The 16,051-nt window shown below is 48.1% G+C and overlaps 1 protein-coding gene across 2 annotated transcripts in view; it reads left to right on the top strand.

Moving 5' to 3' along the window:
• The first annotated feature begins 6,991 nt into the window (after positions 1 to 6,991).
• Positions 6,992 to 16,051, top strand: part of SHC4 (SHC adaptor protein 4) — a 138,401-nt gene continuing 129,341 nt past the window's right edge. For both annotated transcript variants that reach the window (XM_087859168.1, XM_045812157.2), the window contains exon 1: positions 6,992 to 8,270. In XM_087859168.1, coding sequence (XP_087715294.1) covers positions 7,686 to 8,270 — 585 coding nt within the window. In that variant the 5' untranslated portion in view covers positions 6,992 to 7,685. The remainder of the gene's footprint in view (positions 8,271 to 16,051) is intronic.

The raw sequence follows: 16,051 nt of genomic DNA, 5'->3' as shown, positions 1-16,051 counted from the left end.
TGCTGCGATAGCCGATTACCACCACCTTAGCTTACACGACCGACGATAGAAATTCCTTAGCCCACTGCTCTGTACGTTAGAGTAGAAGTCTCACTCGGGTCTCACCAGGCTAAAATAACAGTGTTGGCAGGACTGCATTCTTCTCTGGAGGCTTTAGGGAAGCATCTCTCTCTCTCTCTCTTCTTCCCTCCTACCCTCCCCCCCTCTCTTCCTTCCTTCCTCCCTGAGCTCTTAACCTGTAATCCACAGAAGGAGTCATGGGAATCTCCGATCGGTAGTCAGTTGATCAGAAGCACAGGTAACAACCCGGGCTTGTTCCTGGCATCTGGAGTGCAGGGCAGTCGTAACCGGTGGGGTCTGATGCTATCTCCGGACAGTGTCAGAATTGAGTTGAATTGTAGGACACCCAGCTGGTGTGGCCAAGAATTGCTTGGTGGTGTGGGGGAAACTCCCTGCTCTGCGCACCAGCATTGGAAGTTGGTGATCAGAGCCAGCTTTTACCTTTGCAGAGCTTCTTTTGCCGTGTTCCCAGTATTAGGTCATGGATATCTCTAAGAGGCTCTGGTTCTGCCTACCATTGTGTCAGCAAGCAGATCTGAAACCAGGTTGGTCTTACTACGTTTGGACTTTTCCTACCAGACTTCTTGGTTTCCTCTCATAACTGCCCAGAAACCTTGGTCATCTTGTACCTCTGTTCTTGGCACTTTTGTTGTATCAAATGGTAACACTTTGGCTGTAACAGGTAACATTTAACTAAGAGCTGCTTGAGCTGCTTAAACCAGTAAATGTTTATTTTTCTCGCCCAACAACACATCTAGAGATGGTCGCTGGTCTTGTTTTGGTGATTCGATGATGCCAAGGCCATTGGCTTGATAATTTGGTTGGCCCTTCCCTTATGGTTGCAATATGGCGGCCTGGCCTTCAGATATCACACCCACATTCAAGAAAGGAAGACATGGTGGGGCTCAGTCGGTTGAGCATCTGCCTCCTGATTTCAGCTCAGGTCATGAACTCAGCGTCCTGGGATCAAGCCCCATGTCGGGCTCCCTGCTCAGCGTGAAGTCTACTTAAGATCCTTTCCCTTTGTCCCCTTCCCCCAAGCTCGTGCACTCTCTCTCTCTCTTAAAAAAAAAAAAAAAAGAAAAGAAAAAAGACAGGAAGATATAGGAAAAGGAAGGGTAGACTCCAGTTTTGTCTGCCCCTTTTTGTTTGTTTGTTTGTTTGTTTGTTGTTGTCTGCCCCATTTATCAGGAAGGCTGATGTTTTCCCAGAAGGCCCAAGAGACTTTCATTATATCTCATAGATCGGAGTTATGTCATATGCTCCCACCCTCTGCAGGTGCAAGGAAGCCAGAGAAAGTGGGTATTTAGCTTTTCCTGGTGGAGGCGGGCAAAAGAAAAGGGGATTGGAAATGAAGTTTGGATTAGCCAACTCATAGTGCCAGAATTTCAATACATCTAGGACCCTGTCTTTGCCTTTTTCTCTTGCCAGTCCACAATTAGAGTTAGGGTCATGTTCCTGAGTCAGACACCTCCTCATGACTGTGCTCTGACCACCTGTCCAACAACCCACTCACTTCTTCTTGTAAGATATCCCTGACCCCAATGGACCCTTTAGACTGCCATGTGTAGTGGCCTGGACGCACTGCTTGCCACTGCCTGCCGCTGGCCCTGGAAGCACCTGACCACCTTTCAGAGGCCTAGAGACTCCCCCCACCCCACTGCCTGTGCAGAGGCAAGCTTCTATTCTGGCAGCACTTGTTTTTACATGGCTCATTTTTTTTTTTGAAAGATTTTATTTATTTATTTGACAGAGAGAGAGAGACAGCCAGCGAGAGAGGGAACACAAACAGGGGGAGTGGGAGAGGAAGAAGCAGGCTCCCAGCAGAGGAGCCTGATGTGGGGCTTGATCCCAGAACGCTGGGATCATGCCCTGAGCCAAAGGCAGACGCTTAACGACTGTGCCACCCAGGGGCCCCTTCGTGGCTCATTTTTATGAGTGTGTATGTGTGTGCACATGTGTGTGTGTATGTGTGTGCACATGTGTGCATGCATGCACAGGTGCAGAAAAAAAGGGAAAACAGGCCACATTGACCAAGGACATTTTTAGCCTATGCTAACTTTAAACTCTGTCAGGGTGGAGGGCCTTCTGAGCATATAACTCTGGTAGAGATACTATTGTCTATTCATTCTCCTCTCCTTCCTCAGTAACAGACTACGATTTTCTGTGTAGCAGCCATGTACCAGACAAAAGACTTCTTCCTTCTCTGATGAAGATTTCAGTTTCTCCTACAGCAAGGTGCAGCCACATGACTAAGTTCTGGCTAATGTGATATAAGTGGAAACATTGTATTGGGCTTTCAGGATGTTTCTCTAAAGTGAGTGGGCATGTCCTTTGTCCTCTCATCCATTTTGTTATCTGGAATGCAGATGAAATGGCTAGAGCACTGTCAGCTATTTTGGACTGTGAGGAGGAAAGATATACAGTTGACCTTTGAACAACATGGGTTTGAACTGCATGAGTCCACTTACAATATGCAGATTTTCTTTTCAATAAATATAGTACATTACTATGAATCTATTTTCTCTTCCTTGTGATTTTCTTAATAACGTTTACTATTTCTCTAGCTTATTTTTAAATTTTTTAAATTTAAATTCAATTAGCCAACATAGTCTCTAGCTTATTTTATTGTAAGACAACAGTATATAATACATATAGCATACAAGATATATATTAATCAAGTGTTTATGTTATCAGTAAAGCTTCCAGTCAACAGTGGGACTAGTAGTTAAATTTTGGGGGAATCAAAAGTTACACACAGATTTTCGACTGCATAGGGAGGTTGGCACCCCTACCCCCTGTTTTGTTCAAGGGCCAACTGTACTTTAAGGGTGGCCAAGAGCTGACACTATCCTTGGGCTCCCAGCCTCCAGGGAAATACATTTTTTGTTTAAGTCACTCTTCTTTTGGATTTTTGTGTTTTTGCATCTAAACCTGACCCTGAATAACTCACCTACTTCTCCTCGGCACGGTGTCTAACACTTTCCGTGCACTTCCAGGTACATTATCTCATTCTCAACAGATAGGTAAAAACCCATTTTCCTGTGCTATTTCTTTTTTTTTTTTTTAAGATTTTATTTATTTATTCGACAGGATAGAGACAGCCAGCGAGACAGGGAACACAAGCAGGGGGAGCAGGAGAGGAAGAAGCAGGCTCACAGTGGAGGAGCCTGATGTGGGGCTCGATCCCATAACACCGGGATCACGCCCTGAGCCGAAGGCAGACGCTTAACCTCTGTGCCACCCAGGCGCCCCTCCTGTGCTATTTCTAGCAGGTCCTGGGTTCGAAGAGAGCCAATAACGGCCAGTAGCAACCATCAGAGAGCTGTGTACCTGCCAGGGCTGAAGACTGTAGGGAAACTGAAAGCATTTGGTTGAGGGGGCAAAAGGAAGATGTTGTTTTTGGAGTTAATGATCACTCTAGGAGGAACGGACCTGCCTCCAACTTTGTGCAGCGAGGCCCTGACTCTCCGAGACCCAGCCCTTCCTCTCACCGTTTCATGTCCCATTTTTAAACAGGTGTTTTGGTCCATGGCCAGAACTTTACACAAATATGATCTCGTGGATTGTTTCCCCCCCTGACACAAAGCTTCGGCCACGTCTTCATCACTCAGTGACGAGCTGTTGAGCTCAACCGCAGTGCAAGCTTGGAGGAGTAGGTCTGCTCTGTGACAGAAATGGTACCGGTGGCTGGAGTAAGAGGCCTCGTGCTAGATGCTGCTGTGAGGCCACCTGCTCCACTTGGTTCCAGAGTAGCAACTGGCCTGTTGTCCCCAGAGTTGTTTCTGTCTTGTTCTGTCTCCACCTCCCTACCCTCTCTGGCACACCCTCCCTCCACCCCGAATCGCACATGGAGCTATCTTCCAAAGCTGGCCAGGCATCTTTGCCCAGGCCCCCTTCTCTCCCACGCCTCTACAAAGTCCTAGCAGGACCTGGCTATTTCTGTCATGGCCCTGCCTGACACAGCTCTTCCTTGAACCTGCCTGTTCCATCCAAGAAGCCCTGCCAGGGCGGGCTGTGCCTTAAGAAGCCGGCGTGTGGATCCGCAGCGGGCATCCTTGGAGGGCGGGATGGCTCTGAGCAAAGGTCTAAGCAAAGCCGTGTTTTCAAGGGCACTGATGAAAGGGGTTAATGGTACTCTGATGATTTAATGACAGTAATGGTTTTTCTTATCTATTATTCATATTTTTACTCCTGGCAATCCTGCGAGGTATTTAGGATGAATGTTATAGATATGATCTCCAAGGAGGAGAAGGGAGCAAAAACTCACATTAAGTGAGAGCCAAGCCTGAGTGAGTTTTTTATTCACACTGGCTGGTTTCACAGCAGGTAAGGGCATGTGGTTGAAGTGAGTCAGAGGTTGGTTCTACACTAGACCTGCTGTGTAGACTCATAAGGCTTAGACAAGCCAGTAAGCCAGAGTGGCTGACTGTAAACTCAGAGCCTTGACTCTTCTGCAACGTGGAGGTGAGGGGCCTTGGATCTAGACTTGAACTCTCTGGTGCCCTGGGCGGCCACGCCCTACAGTAGCTACTGGTACAGGCTTTGCAGGCAGGCAGAGCTGCTGGAACGATCCTGGCATCGTTCAATAGCCAGGGAACCTTGGCCAAGTCACTAAACCTAATCCGAGTCTCGTTTCCACACCCGTAAGGTGACGATGAAAACAGTCCCAGCCTCCAGGAGTTGTTATAATGATTGAATGAGGATGCAGGTAAACTGCCTTTTGTTCCACAAAGAATAGTTCTTACTTTAATTATCTTTATCACTACTAACTGAAGAGGCTATTCTAATGTTCTGGGAAAAAGGAGACCATCCTCCTTGCCCATCCACTTACCTGGAATGGAGATGCCCTCAGTCAATGAGCTTCTCTTAGGCTGTTGGGGCAGCTTTGCAGCCACTGCCTTCGGGCTGAGAGCTGCCCGGCTGTGCAGGCTGGCCTCTGGGGCTGTTCCCTGCTCCCGAGTTGCAGAGCTGGTTGCTTTCACCTTCACAGTTGGTCCTGACAGAGCTGCCTAGGACAGCCAACGTCTCCAGGGTCCCCAGGGCCAGAGAAGCAGCCCACCTTACCTAGTCCCACCTGATCCTCCCTGACCCTCAGCCCTCCTAGGACTCAGTCCTCCTGAGGAATGTGGACTGCTCTGAGCCAGCCCTGGGGGGGGGGGGGGGAGCCGATTGTCCTGGGCACCCCATCCTCCAATCATGAAGACCTCAGCAAGGACTCACATTACCCAGGTGGGCTTCTGTTGGTCCTTCTTTCTCCAGGCTCATGCAATTGTTAGGAAATTGTTTCTTTGAATGGTACTGGCTTTCTCGGCTTCTCTGCTCCGTTTCAATCGCCTGCAGTGGTGTAGACTATGTACCACAGGGGATCAGAGCACCAGCTTCAGGGTCAAGCGGCTCTGGTTCAAATGGCCTTTCTTTGCACTGACTGCCAGGTAGGTCCTGGGTGAGGCAGGTGCTGTATGGTACGTGATGCCAAGTGCTTCACAGGGATTAGTATTACCTCGTGGACCCTCATAAATGTCCATTAGGTAGCTGTTTTTAACAGATGAGGGCACTCAGGCACAGCGAGGTAAACTAACTTTCTCAAAGCAGCAGAGCGTGGGGGGTCTGTGACAACAAGGAAGGGAGCCCTGGGAGGGGAGAAGAGGGGAGGGGAAGAAAGAAAAAGGGGAAGGCTACTTCACCCCTTGCCCAGAGCTTGTCTTCCCAGCCCACAGGGGCTCTCTCAGTTTTGCCAGAAGAAGGTGTGGGGGTGGGGAGAAGAGGTCAGCCAGGATTGAAGGAAGGTTTATGAAGAGGCAAAAAGGCCTTGCCACGGAAAAACACATCCTAACAGTTTTGGCAGACAGGATGAGAAAAGGTGCATATTCTGTGTCTGGGGGAGCAGGAAACCAGACAGAATGCCTTTCAGTGGGTCATAAGCAACCATTTAATTCAGAACCTGTGTTTAGATCCCAAGGGAGTTCAGGCCACCGAAGTCATGAATACACATGAGCCTAATGCAGCCTTGTGGACAGTAAGACAATGAAGGTGACATCCCCTATTCCCGCCGTTGCCATGTTGTTTTAATTTGTAAATTAATGAACAATTTCAGATGTAAGAGAGTTGGCCTACAGAGAAATGTAACCTTCAGCAAAGATTCTGTCTCTTCTAAAGTATGTGATTTCCATATCTTCCCTGGGTTTCAGCAGTTTCCTCTTCTCTATTCCTAAAAGAACCTGCATTTCCCTTTCCTGACTCCCTTCCTGGCTTCCTGTGTGCTAAGCCTTTGCAGTTGTCATCATGTCTTCAGAATGCATTTGATAGGTACAGGAAGTTGCACCAGACGGGAGATGGAACCAGCAATCAATAAAAAAAGAACTATGTTTCTAAGAAAAATGCATCACGGCTTCCCACCGGAGTTGTGTACCATATGTCCTAATATCCGTGGAACAATGGAGCTACATTTTAGCTCTTCTGCTTGGCTTTCCCCGCCATCTCAAGGAAAAAGAAAAGAAACCTTTTAACCCGCTGCTACCCAGCTTGCCCACAATTGCTAGTAGAGATTGCCGTTCCTTTTAACCCTTTCATCAGATATCACAAAATAAAATCTCTCATTCCAGCTTTATTTCTCCCGGCTACTAGTTTAGTATATTTATGGTGCATGAGTCATCAAGCTGCCGCCTGATTGGATAAAAACCAAGCACCCCTGAGACCATCAGTCAATTACGGCTATTCTCAGCTTCATTCACGGATTTATTAGCTTGCACACACAGAGAGAAATTCATTCAGCAAAGTTCATTCATAAAAATTTCAACACTCTGCATCATCCTGCACATCTCAGCCTTCTCCTGCCGACCGGCTCCTGAAAGAAGTTCTGAGACGAGTCCAGGAGGGAGGGAAGCTCAGAGCTAGGGTGGGCAGGCTGGGAGGGGATCTGAGGAACACGGAGGGATCGCAAGTCCATGAAATAATGCGGAGCCCCGCACGTCACTAGTACTTCTGGCTTGTGGCCCGGACGGGATGCGAGACAAGATCTTCCAAGAGAGGGCAGCCACCAGAATCAACGAACTCAGGCTGAAGGGCCTTTGGCTCATATATACATTTTCTTTTTTTCCTTTTTTAAATGAACAATCACTGGAACAAATAAAGGGTTAATAGACCAGTCATTGCCCCGCCCTGTGAGAGCCGGAGGGAGCAGGTTTGAAAGTTCCTGTGTGCAAGGGAAGGCTGGGGGTGGGGGGCGCTGAATATTTCTGCAAGGCTCCTGCGCTGCTCGCTGGCGATGCGGCGGGACGGGCTGGCCGGGGTTCGGCCCGGTTGCGTGCCTGAGAGTTGGCCGTGAGCGATCCCTGCCACCGCGAGCCTGGGTCCAGGCGTTCCCAGCAAGGAATCCAAGGAGAGAACACCGAGTGCTGCCGCCGGGGCCAGGGAGGGACTGAAATCAGCTGGGGAGGCGTTTTCCCCCCAGGCTGTCACCCAGAAGGGCCCGGGAGCCGAGGTGGGCGAGGGAGAGTGCAGACTTGGAGAGGTGGCTGCCGCGAGTTGCACGGGGCACTGAGGCATTTGCTTTCCGTTCCGCTTATCTAGCAGAAGACGAGGCGATTTATGCAACAGTATCCTGTTTCAGCACTGCCAAGGCTATGCGAAAACGCGGTCAGGATAGCCTGGCAGGACTTGTGCTGTATGTAGGACTCTTCGGGCACCCCGGGATGCTGCACAGGGCCAAGTACAGCCGTTTTCGGAATGAGTCCATCACGTCCTTGGACGAAAGCAGCCCCGGAGGCTCGGTGGGGAACAAGGGCTCGCCTCAGCCTCCCTACCCCACCCTGGCACCTCACCTGCCGGCCGAAGATGCCACCTTGGCGTCCCAGGACAGCCCCACCCCACTGTGCACCTTGATCCCTCGCATGGCCAGCGTGAAGCTGGCCAACCCAGCCACCCTGCTGAGTCTGAAAAACTTTTGCTTGGGTACCAAAGAGGTGCCCCGGCTGAAGCTCCAGGAAAGCCAGGACCCGGCTCCCAGCAGCCCAACTTCCCCTGAGACCGGTCTAAATAGGGCTGGGACCGCACCTCCGCCGCAGCCAGACCTGGTGGGGCACAGGGCGACTGTCTTAACTCCCGATGCCTGTCCCCTTCCTGGCCCTGGGGAGCCGACCCCAGGGAGCAGGCAGGACAGGCACTTTCTGCAGCACCTGTTGGGGATGGGCATGAACTACTATGTGAGGGTAAGTCTGTCTCCCTCTCCGTGCTCCTTCTAAGAATTGCTGGGGGAAAGGGGCATCTTCCCTGCATTCTGCAAGGGGCTGCACACCACCTAGCTGGGTTCTAGGTTTGTACAAGACATTGTGTAACTGGACTGAGAGGAGGGGAGCTGGGCTTACAGGTTTCCCTAGGAATATCTGGCTTGTACTGAAGTCAGATAACTTTTGGTTCAAGGACATGAACTGGTAAGACCAACTTCTGATGGAGACAGTGAGATGGTGCCTTCTTGTCCCCCCCTGGACCTGGCATTCTGGCCAAGAAGGGTGAAGAATTTCAAATCCGTTTAGTGATTGAGACCTGCTAGGCTCTACCAGCCATTGTATTTCTGTAGGGCTTTTTGTGCTAGAAGAATGCATGATGTGTAAGGGACTTGAATTATTTTTTAAAATGTAATTCAGCATTTAACAGGTACTTCTCAAAGCATGGCCATGTCTGTGCTTGTGCTAAGAGCCACTCTTAGGTCTTTGGTGCCCCCACCTCTCTCGCCTTTATTGCCTATACTGCGGCAAGTGGGCCTTGTCCACGAGCTGTGTGCAAAATCACGGTCCTTCCTGGCCTCATATATGCCCTTGCTTATTCCAGATCTGGGTAAGAGATGAGAAAAAGATTTGGCCCCTGCTCTTCTGGAGCTCACGTTTCAGTCGAGGAAACCCACAAATGCATGTGAAATAATAAGAGAACAATACTTTGCGATAGAAATCTAGTGTGAGAGTGCTGAAGGCATTCAGAAAAAGGCAACGGCTGTTGTGGTCAGGGATTCATTCACATGGGAAACCTTCAGAAGGTGTGTCTTGGAAGAGAGATCAGATCTGGATTGGCAGAAAGGAGGAGATCCCTGGCAGGGCAAGAAAACGAGCAGTCTGGAAGGCAGGTATCGCTGTGGCAGGTCTTCTAAGCGAGGCTTAATTGAAGAGAGGAATGCTGCAGGGTGGTAGGTGATAGGGCGGCTGGCGCATCATTGGTGTTCAGACAAATGTGAGTTGACTAGCGACAAATATAGATCATGTGGAGCTTGGGGAAGAGGGAGCCGTTGACTGAAGCTCTTAAATGTCAAAGGAGGAGTTGGTAAACACTGTGACCGGTAAACAAGAACCGTCAAGCTTGGTTTGTAGGCAAACTGTGACTTGATGAAAGTGGTTTCAAAAGGGTCAACCTAAATTGATTTGAGATGGATGGGGGCAGGGAGAGATGAGAGATTGGGAGGCCAGTGGGTAAGCTACTCGGAGAGTTTAGGCACGAAGGGATGGCAACATGGATTAAGGTGGAAGTGTGAGAAAGGAGGTGAAGACAAGAGCCTCTGCGAGAAGCCTCAACAGTCTTGGGTGATCCGTCAGACCATTTCAGCTCAGGATACAAATAGCAGGATAGTGCACATTTATCGAACAGTGGGTAGACTGGTGAGTTTGTTATTGTTGTTTATGGAGGTTGTGGGTGAGTGTTGGTAAAAGGTTTTGAGGAGTGGGATAGAAGCAGAGTGAGTTGGGAAGGGGGTCGTGCGAAGTTTGCTTTGGACATATGATGTTTAAAGTAATGATATTTGAGTGCTATTAATTTGTAGGTGAGCAGTCATATAAGACTAGCACTCAGGTGCGAAGTCTGATATGAAGGTGTAAATTTGAGAGATAGCCAAGAACTAGCACAAATGGGCAGTTAAGATCTCAGGAAGGGCAGATAATGAACGCTGAGAGAGTTACAGGGAGAGGAGGCGTGGGACAATTTTGGCAAATGGGTAATCCAGCCTCTAAGGAAGATAAACTTATGGGACACTCAGTTCTTGCCCTCCCCCAGAGTGGCATGGCTCATAATGGAAATAGCTTCACGTATCTACTAAAAGTTCATGGGCACATTCTCATTTGTCAACCTAAGCGTCTGCCGGGCTCTAGTGGGAAAATGAACAACTCCAAACCCATGTTCTCTGCACCTGCCTTCCCATCACCTAGACATCCTCTATCCTCTGCCCTGCCTTTTCTTCCCTTTCCTACCTCCTTCCACCTCCCCACACCTACTCACCTGTGCAATTTTGAATGTGAAAAGAGTTGCTGTGTGCCCTCCACTTCCCCTAGGGAGTGTTTCCATTTTAGATTTTTAATGAGGACTTCTGTCTTTTCATGGTGATGATAACTGACCCCAGGGAAGGCGCTGACCCCATGCCCTAGCTGAGCCACGCTATATTGCCAATAGACAACGACACGAGACACCAGTTAACACTTCTCATAGGAGGTCAGAATATATGGAAGAGCCTACTTTGTTAATTTTTATAGAAGTCCAACTTTGAAAGATGGAAGGGACTCAGAAGTTATCAGGTTCAATGCCTCTGTGGGGAAACTGAAGCCCAGAGAAGTGATTTTTTTAAGGCCACCAGGTGAGGCAAAGGGAGAGTGAGAACTCAAGTTCCCTGTGTGCTATTCTTTGCTCTTTTCACCACAGGTTTCCATTCTGGCTGAGATTCTGTTCCTCAGAATTCTTTTAGATATGAACCAATTTAAAAATAAATGCAATGCCAACCTATTAATTTAGAGTTAGAAATTATCATACCAAGTGCACCCAAATTGTGATCCCTGTATGCCCATCTGTAGGAAGAGGCACAGAGGAAGATTTAAATCAAAAGTCGCTTAGAGGCACCTGGGTGGCTCAGTTGGTTAAGCGTCTGCCTTTGGCTCAGGTCATGATCCCAGGGTCCTGGGGTGGAGCCCCTAGTCTCAGGCTCCCTGCTCAGTGGGGGAGTCTGCTTTTCCTTCTCCCTCTGCCCCTCCCCCCTGCTCTCTCTCTCTCTCTCATAAATAAATAAAATCTTTAAAAAAAAGTTGAATAGGGGCGCCTGGGTGGCTCAGTTGGTTGAACATCCAACTCTTGGCTTTGCCTCGGGTTGTGGGTAGAAGCCCTGAGTCTGGCTCAGTGCTCAGTGTGGAGTCTGCTTGACAGTCTCCCCCTCCCCTCTTGCCCCTCCTCCTGTTCGCTCCCTCTCTCTCGAATAAATAAATAAAATCTTTAAAAAAATAAATAAACCAAAAGTTGCTTAGTGATGATGGAATCAGAGCAGAGAAGTGCGAGAGAGATTCCTGATGGCTAGTGGACACAAAAGTAACTTTTGTAGACAAAAGGTAGCCACATCTTCTATTTCCTTATGCACATCATGTGACTTCTCTCCCTGCCCACACTTATTGGTTTATTCATTCACCCATTTATTCAACAAATATGTATTGGGAACCAATTTTATGACTGGAACTGTTCCAGGCCCTGGGGCTACACCAGTGAATAAAAGAGAACAGGTCCGAGACCCCGTAGAACTCACATTCTCGTGAGTGGAGATGGGCCCTGACTGAATAAACAAGTAAAAACAATATGTCACATGTACTAAGCGCTGGGGAGAGCAATAAAACAGGGGAAGTAAGAACAGCAGTTGCTTGGGCAGAAATGGAAGGTATTGCATTCCTTTTGGGGCAAAATGACAGAGTTATAGTTACTCTTTATTTTATTTTATGCATCTTTTATCGTTATAATAGGAGCTGTATTTGCCTTCTACTCTAAGTTAGATTTGACTTTGGGTTAAATATCTTTTTTTAATTAAAGATTTATTTATTTATTTGAGAGAGAGAGAGAAAGGGAGACAGAGAAACAGAGAGCGAGCCTGCAAGGGTGAGTGGGGGGAGGGGCAGAGGGCGAGAATCTTTAAGCAGACTCCCTGCTGAGCGGGAAGCCCTCAGGGCTCTCATCTCAAGACCCTGAGATCAGGACCTGAGCCAAGACCAAGAGTCAGACACTCAACCGAGCCACCCAGATGCCCCTAAATATCTTTTTTTTTTAATTGACTGTTCCTTTGGTCTTATAATACAGAATCAGTTACACAGCTGAAAATGTTTTATAAGTTCTGAGCACCTAATTTTGAGTCACTTTCGTTTAAGCTCAGACCTTGAACCCTCTGAAGATCTTTCAGGGAAGGTAGGCCAGCAAGCCATTCTTTGAGAGACGCCAAGGCAGAAGTGGTACAGCCAGACCCTGGTCTGAGCAAAGCAGTGACATGGTGCCATATAGTGACTTTTGTTCCCACCACAAGATTAAGTCTCATTTCTTTACAAGCCCAAGTCACTTTATCCATCACCGAACATTCACTCAGGGGTCTCTCAGTTGCCCAACACCATCTGTGGTGAGTATGGAAAACAGACAACGTGACCAGTGCTGTCATCTCTAGAATGAGAGGATTGGTCTGTATGGCCTTGAAGCCCCCCATTTAATGACTCCAGCTCCTTTCATCATACGGGAGGTGTTTAAGACCTTCGTTCCCGTTCCCACCCCCCAAATTGCTGACAATTTAGTTGAAAGCTAAATAAAGCAGAGGCGAAGAGAGCAGCTGTGGCGGGAGCTGCCACAGGCCAGTGCGGCAGGTCTGACAATAGCTCTCCAAGGGGGGCTGCCTTCTCCAAACGATGACACCGAGCCCGCCGAAGTATGTTCTCTACCCCGCGCTTGCCAACCTAAGCGAATAGCAGACGGGGTTCAAGATCAAGGTTTGTCTTCCTCCGGTGCTCGTCTTCTTCCCACCCTCTCGCTCCACGTTAGAGCAAGGCAGGCAGTCCTGGAAGTCTGTGAACGGGAGTGCCACAGATGAAGGACCACACCGGGCAGGACAGCTTTCTTACGGGACCGACCCATAGACCTTGCCTCGTTGGGTGTATTTGCATGATTTCATTCTCCTCACTTCGGTGATTTCCCCAGATTGTGTTAGTTTGCTAGGGCTGCCATGGCAAATACCTCAAACCAGGTGGCTTACACCGCAGAAGTCTATTCTCTCCCAATTCTGGAGGCCAGAAGTCTGGAATTTAGGTATTGGCAGGGTTGTGCTCTCTTTGAAGGCTCGAGGAGAGGATCCTGTCTTGCTTCCTCCAGCTTCGGGTGGTTGCCAACAATCCTTGGTATTTCTTGGCTTGGGGAAGCATCACTTCAATCTCTGCCTCTGTCTTTGCGTGGCTTCCTTGCCGATGTGACCGTGTCTAAATTTCCCTCTTCTTATAAAGATACGAGTCATTGGACTTGAGTCCACATTGGTCCAATATGACCTCATCTTAACTTGATTATATCTGCTTCTAAATAAAGTCACATTCATAGATCCTGGGGGTTAAGACTTCAAGTTGATTTTGAGGGGGTTGTAGTTCAAACCATGACAGTCCCCAAGAACACTTACTGCAGTGTGTTTGCCCACGTAAGTGTTCTTGGGTATTGGGCTCATCAGCTTTGTGGGCAAATATGAATTCAGGTTGAGGAATTTTATTTACTTCCTTTGTCAATCTCACAGCTTACTCTTAACCATCCATCCTTCCTTGTCCAATGTTATGGCTTATTACTGAGCCAATAGACTGGTGTTGTCTATTGTCTGTTTTGTAAACTAGATAATAGTCCATGGTACCATGATGTTCTGGCTACCTCAAGTGTCTTTCACACAGGACAGCACGGACCTAGGACTTATGAGATCTGCATTAAAGTAATGGCTCTGGTGCTAATCAGCTGTGCGACCTACTTGAGTCATTTCATCAATGACTTGAACCCTCTGGGCCTCATTTTCTCATATTCAAAATAAGAGATTTGAGCAAAATGCTGCCTAAGATCCTGAGACTCCAGGTCTCCTTTCCCATTGGTCTATTAGGATCTCTTTTGCTTCGAAAATGGATTCATGACAGTTTCCTAAAGGAAATCATTTTTAACAACTTTGTGTTAATAGAGAGGAGAAGAAATGTCTTTAGCACCCTCTTACCAACACTGAACTGGCTTCACCAGTAAAGCAGAAAGGGGTGTGTTGTACTGGCCGGGGCACAGGTGCTCAGTTCTAGACAGTCGGTGTGGAAGGAGTCAGGTCGTGGAAAAACATCCAAGTGTAGGATGCCAGGGAGGAGTGGAGGGCAGGCCAGTCCAGGGAGCAGACCAGGGTGAGTGATGGGGGCCAGGATCATAGCTCACGTGGTCTAGCCAGCCAACCTGAGGATTGTAGGAACAGCAGGAGTTAACCCTTCTCTATTCTCTCTGGACAAAAGTGCTAAGAGAAAAAGACCCCACACACAAAGGGACAGTCTAGTAACCCTAACCTTGAAAGAGGGAGATTTATAACTCTGGGAAACCCCTGAAGGGACAATCCCACGATTTATGCAAAATAAAGGCAGACCTGAGTGGTGTGGGTCAGGCCCTCACAGGTAACAGATGGCTTTCTGCCTCTGCGTCTTTCCCTCTTTTCTAAGTTATCCGTGGTTAGAAGGGCGGTCATACGGGTGGGAGGAAATACTTCCATCTAAAACTGACAATTTGTCATTGAGGGTGTCATATTTTTCTTCCTGTTTCTTTCTTGGAGTGAATGTAAAAGTAGATTCTGCTAGAATTTAGAAAAATCCTGGCAGATTTGACCTGTTGTTCCCATTAGTCCCCTTATTTGTTTTTTAAAATTTATTTATGTTTTTAAAAAGATTATCTATCTATCTATTTATTTTGGGAGAGAGAGAAAGTGCACTTGCAGGGGAAGGGCCAGAGGGAGAGGGAGAGGAATCCTAAGCAGGCTCCATGCCCAGCACAGAGCACGACACTGTGCTCCATCCCATGACCCTGAGATCATGATCTGAGTTAAAATCAAACCAACTGAACTGCCCAGGCACTGCCCCCGTTATTCCCTTTCAACCTTCACACATCCTCTGATCTGTCCAGTGCTTCTCACCCCCAACCACTAGAACATTAACTGGAAGAGAGAGTCTTAGTTCCCCAAGTTCAAAACCTTCATTTGACAGTTGAGGAAACGGAGGCTCAGAGATAGGAAGTAACTTGCCCGAAGCTGCACAGCTTCTAATGGTGGGGCCCAGACGAGAACTCCCAGTTCTGTGTACAGCACTCTTTTGTACCTCCGTCTTGCTTCACCTGTCCTCACCCCTGAACTAAACGTGCTATGCCAAAGGTCTCTATTGATGAAATCTCTGTGTGTGTGCTTTTGTTTAAGAAGACCAGAATGAAAACTTTGTTTTCTAATAGAAAAATTGTCTTCCCAAAGCAATGAGAAGGAAAAAGCGAGGTAGAGTGGAAAGGAGCCCCAAATGCCTTGGCTTTTTTACCTTTTTGTTGAAGGCGGTCCCTGTGCGTGGTGACACGTCGGTGTGGGACCAGGGCTTGTACGGCGTGCGTGAACTGGCATCCGTGAATTCCTCTTCCACAGCTTTTGGGGATTGCTTCCCTATTTTAGCTTCTTCCCTCACTGCCATGTTCATATTACTCTAAAGCCAGTACCATGTTATCACATGGAGTGATTGAATCAACCCGGTTTCCCAGTATGACAGTCCCATCACCGGAAGAGTGGTCTAAATGCCGCACACTGCCCAGGAGGCAAGGCCATTCCACACCCCCCTCCCCAGCAGCAGGGGTATGAGGTCCCCTCTCTCCTAAAAGATACTAGCTTCAGAGCTCAGTGAGGGGTGGGGGGCAGTGGAGGCAGAGTGAGGGAGGTCTGGTCAGATTTGTGTGAAAGCATCAAGGTCAAGGTTACCAAAAGATGCAGGCCTTAGAGCTGCCCGCAAATAGCCGTTACGTGAAAAGAGTGTATCTGAAACAGGAGAGTTTAGCAAGCGGGTATTTGGAAAAGTCAGGAGGCTTCTGAGAACTGGAGTTTTGATTGAGAACATTGACTGAAATCATATGAAACTTGTCGATGTCATAGCAATGATGACAAGCAAGTATAAATTTGTAACCATAAACTCGGGTGTACAAGAAATGTCATTACAAA

This window comes from Ursus americanus, chromosome 36 (assembly GCF_024610735.1).
Source record: "Ursus americanus isolate L20-20 chromosome 36, mUrsAme1.1.p, whole genome shotgun sequence".
Classification (NCBI taxonomy): domain Eukaryota; kingdom Metazoa; phylum Chordata; class Mammalia; order Carnivora; family Ursidae; genus Ursus; species Ursus americanus.
Note: the sequence above shows the minus strand (reverse complement) of the source record. Positions and strands in the feature narration are given on the sequence as shown.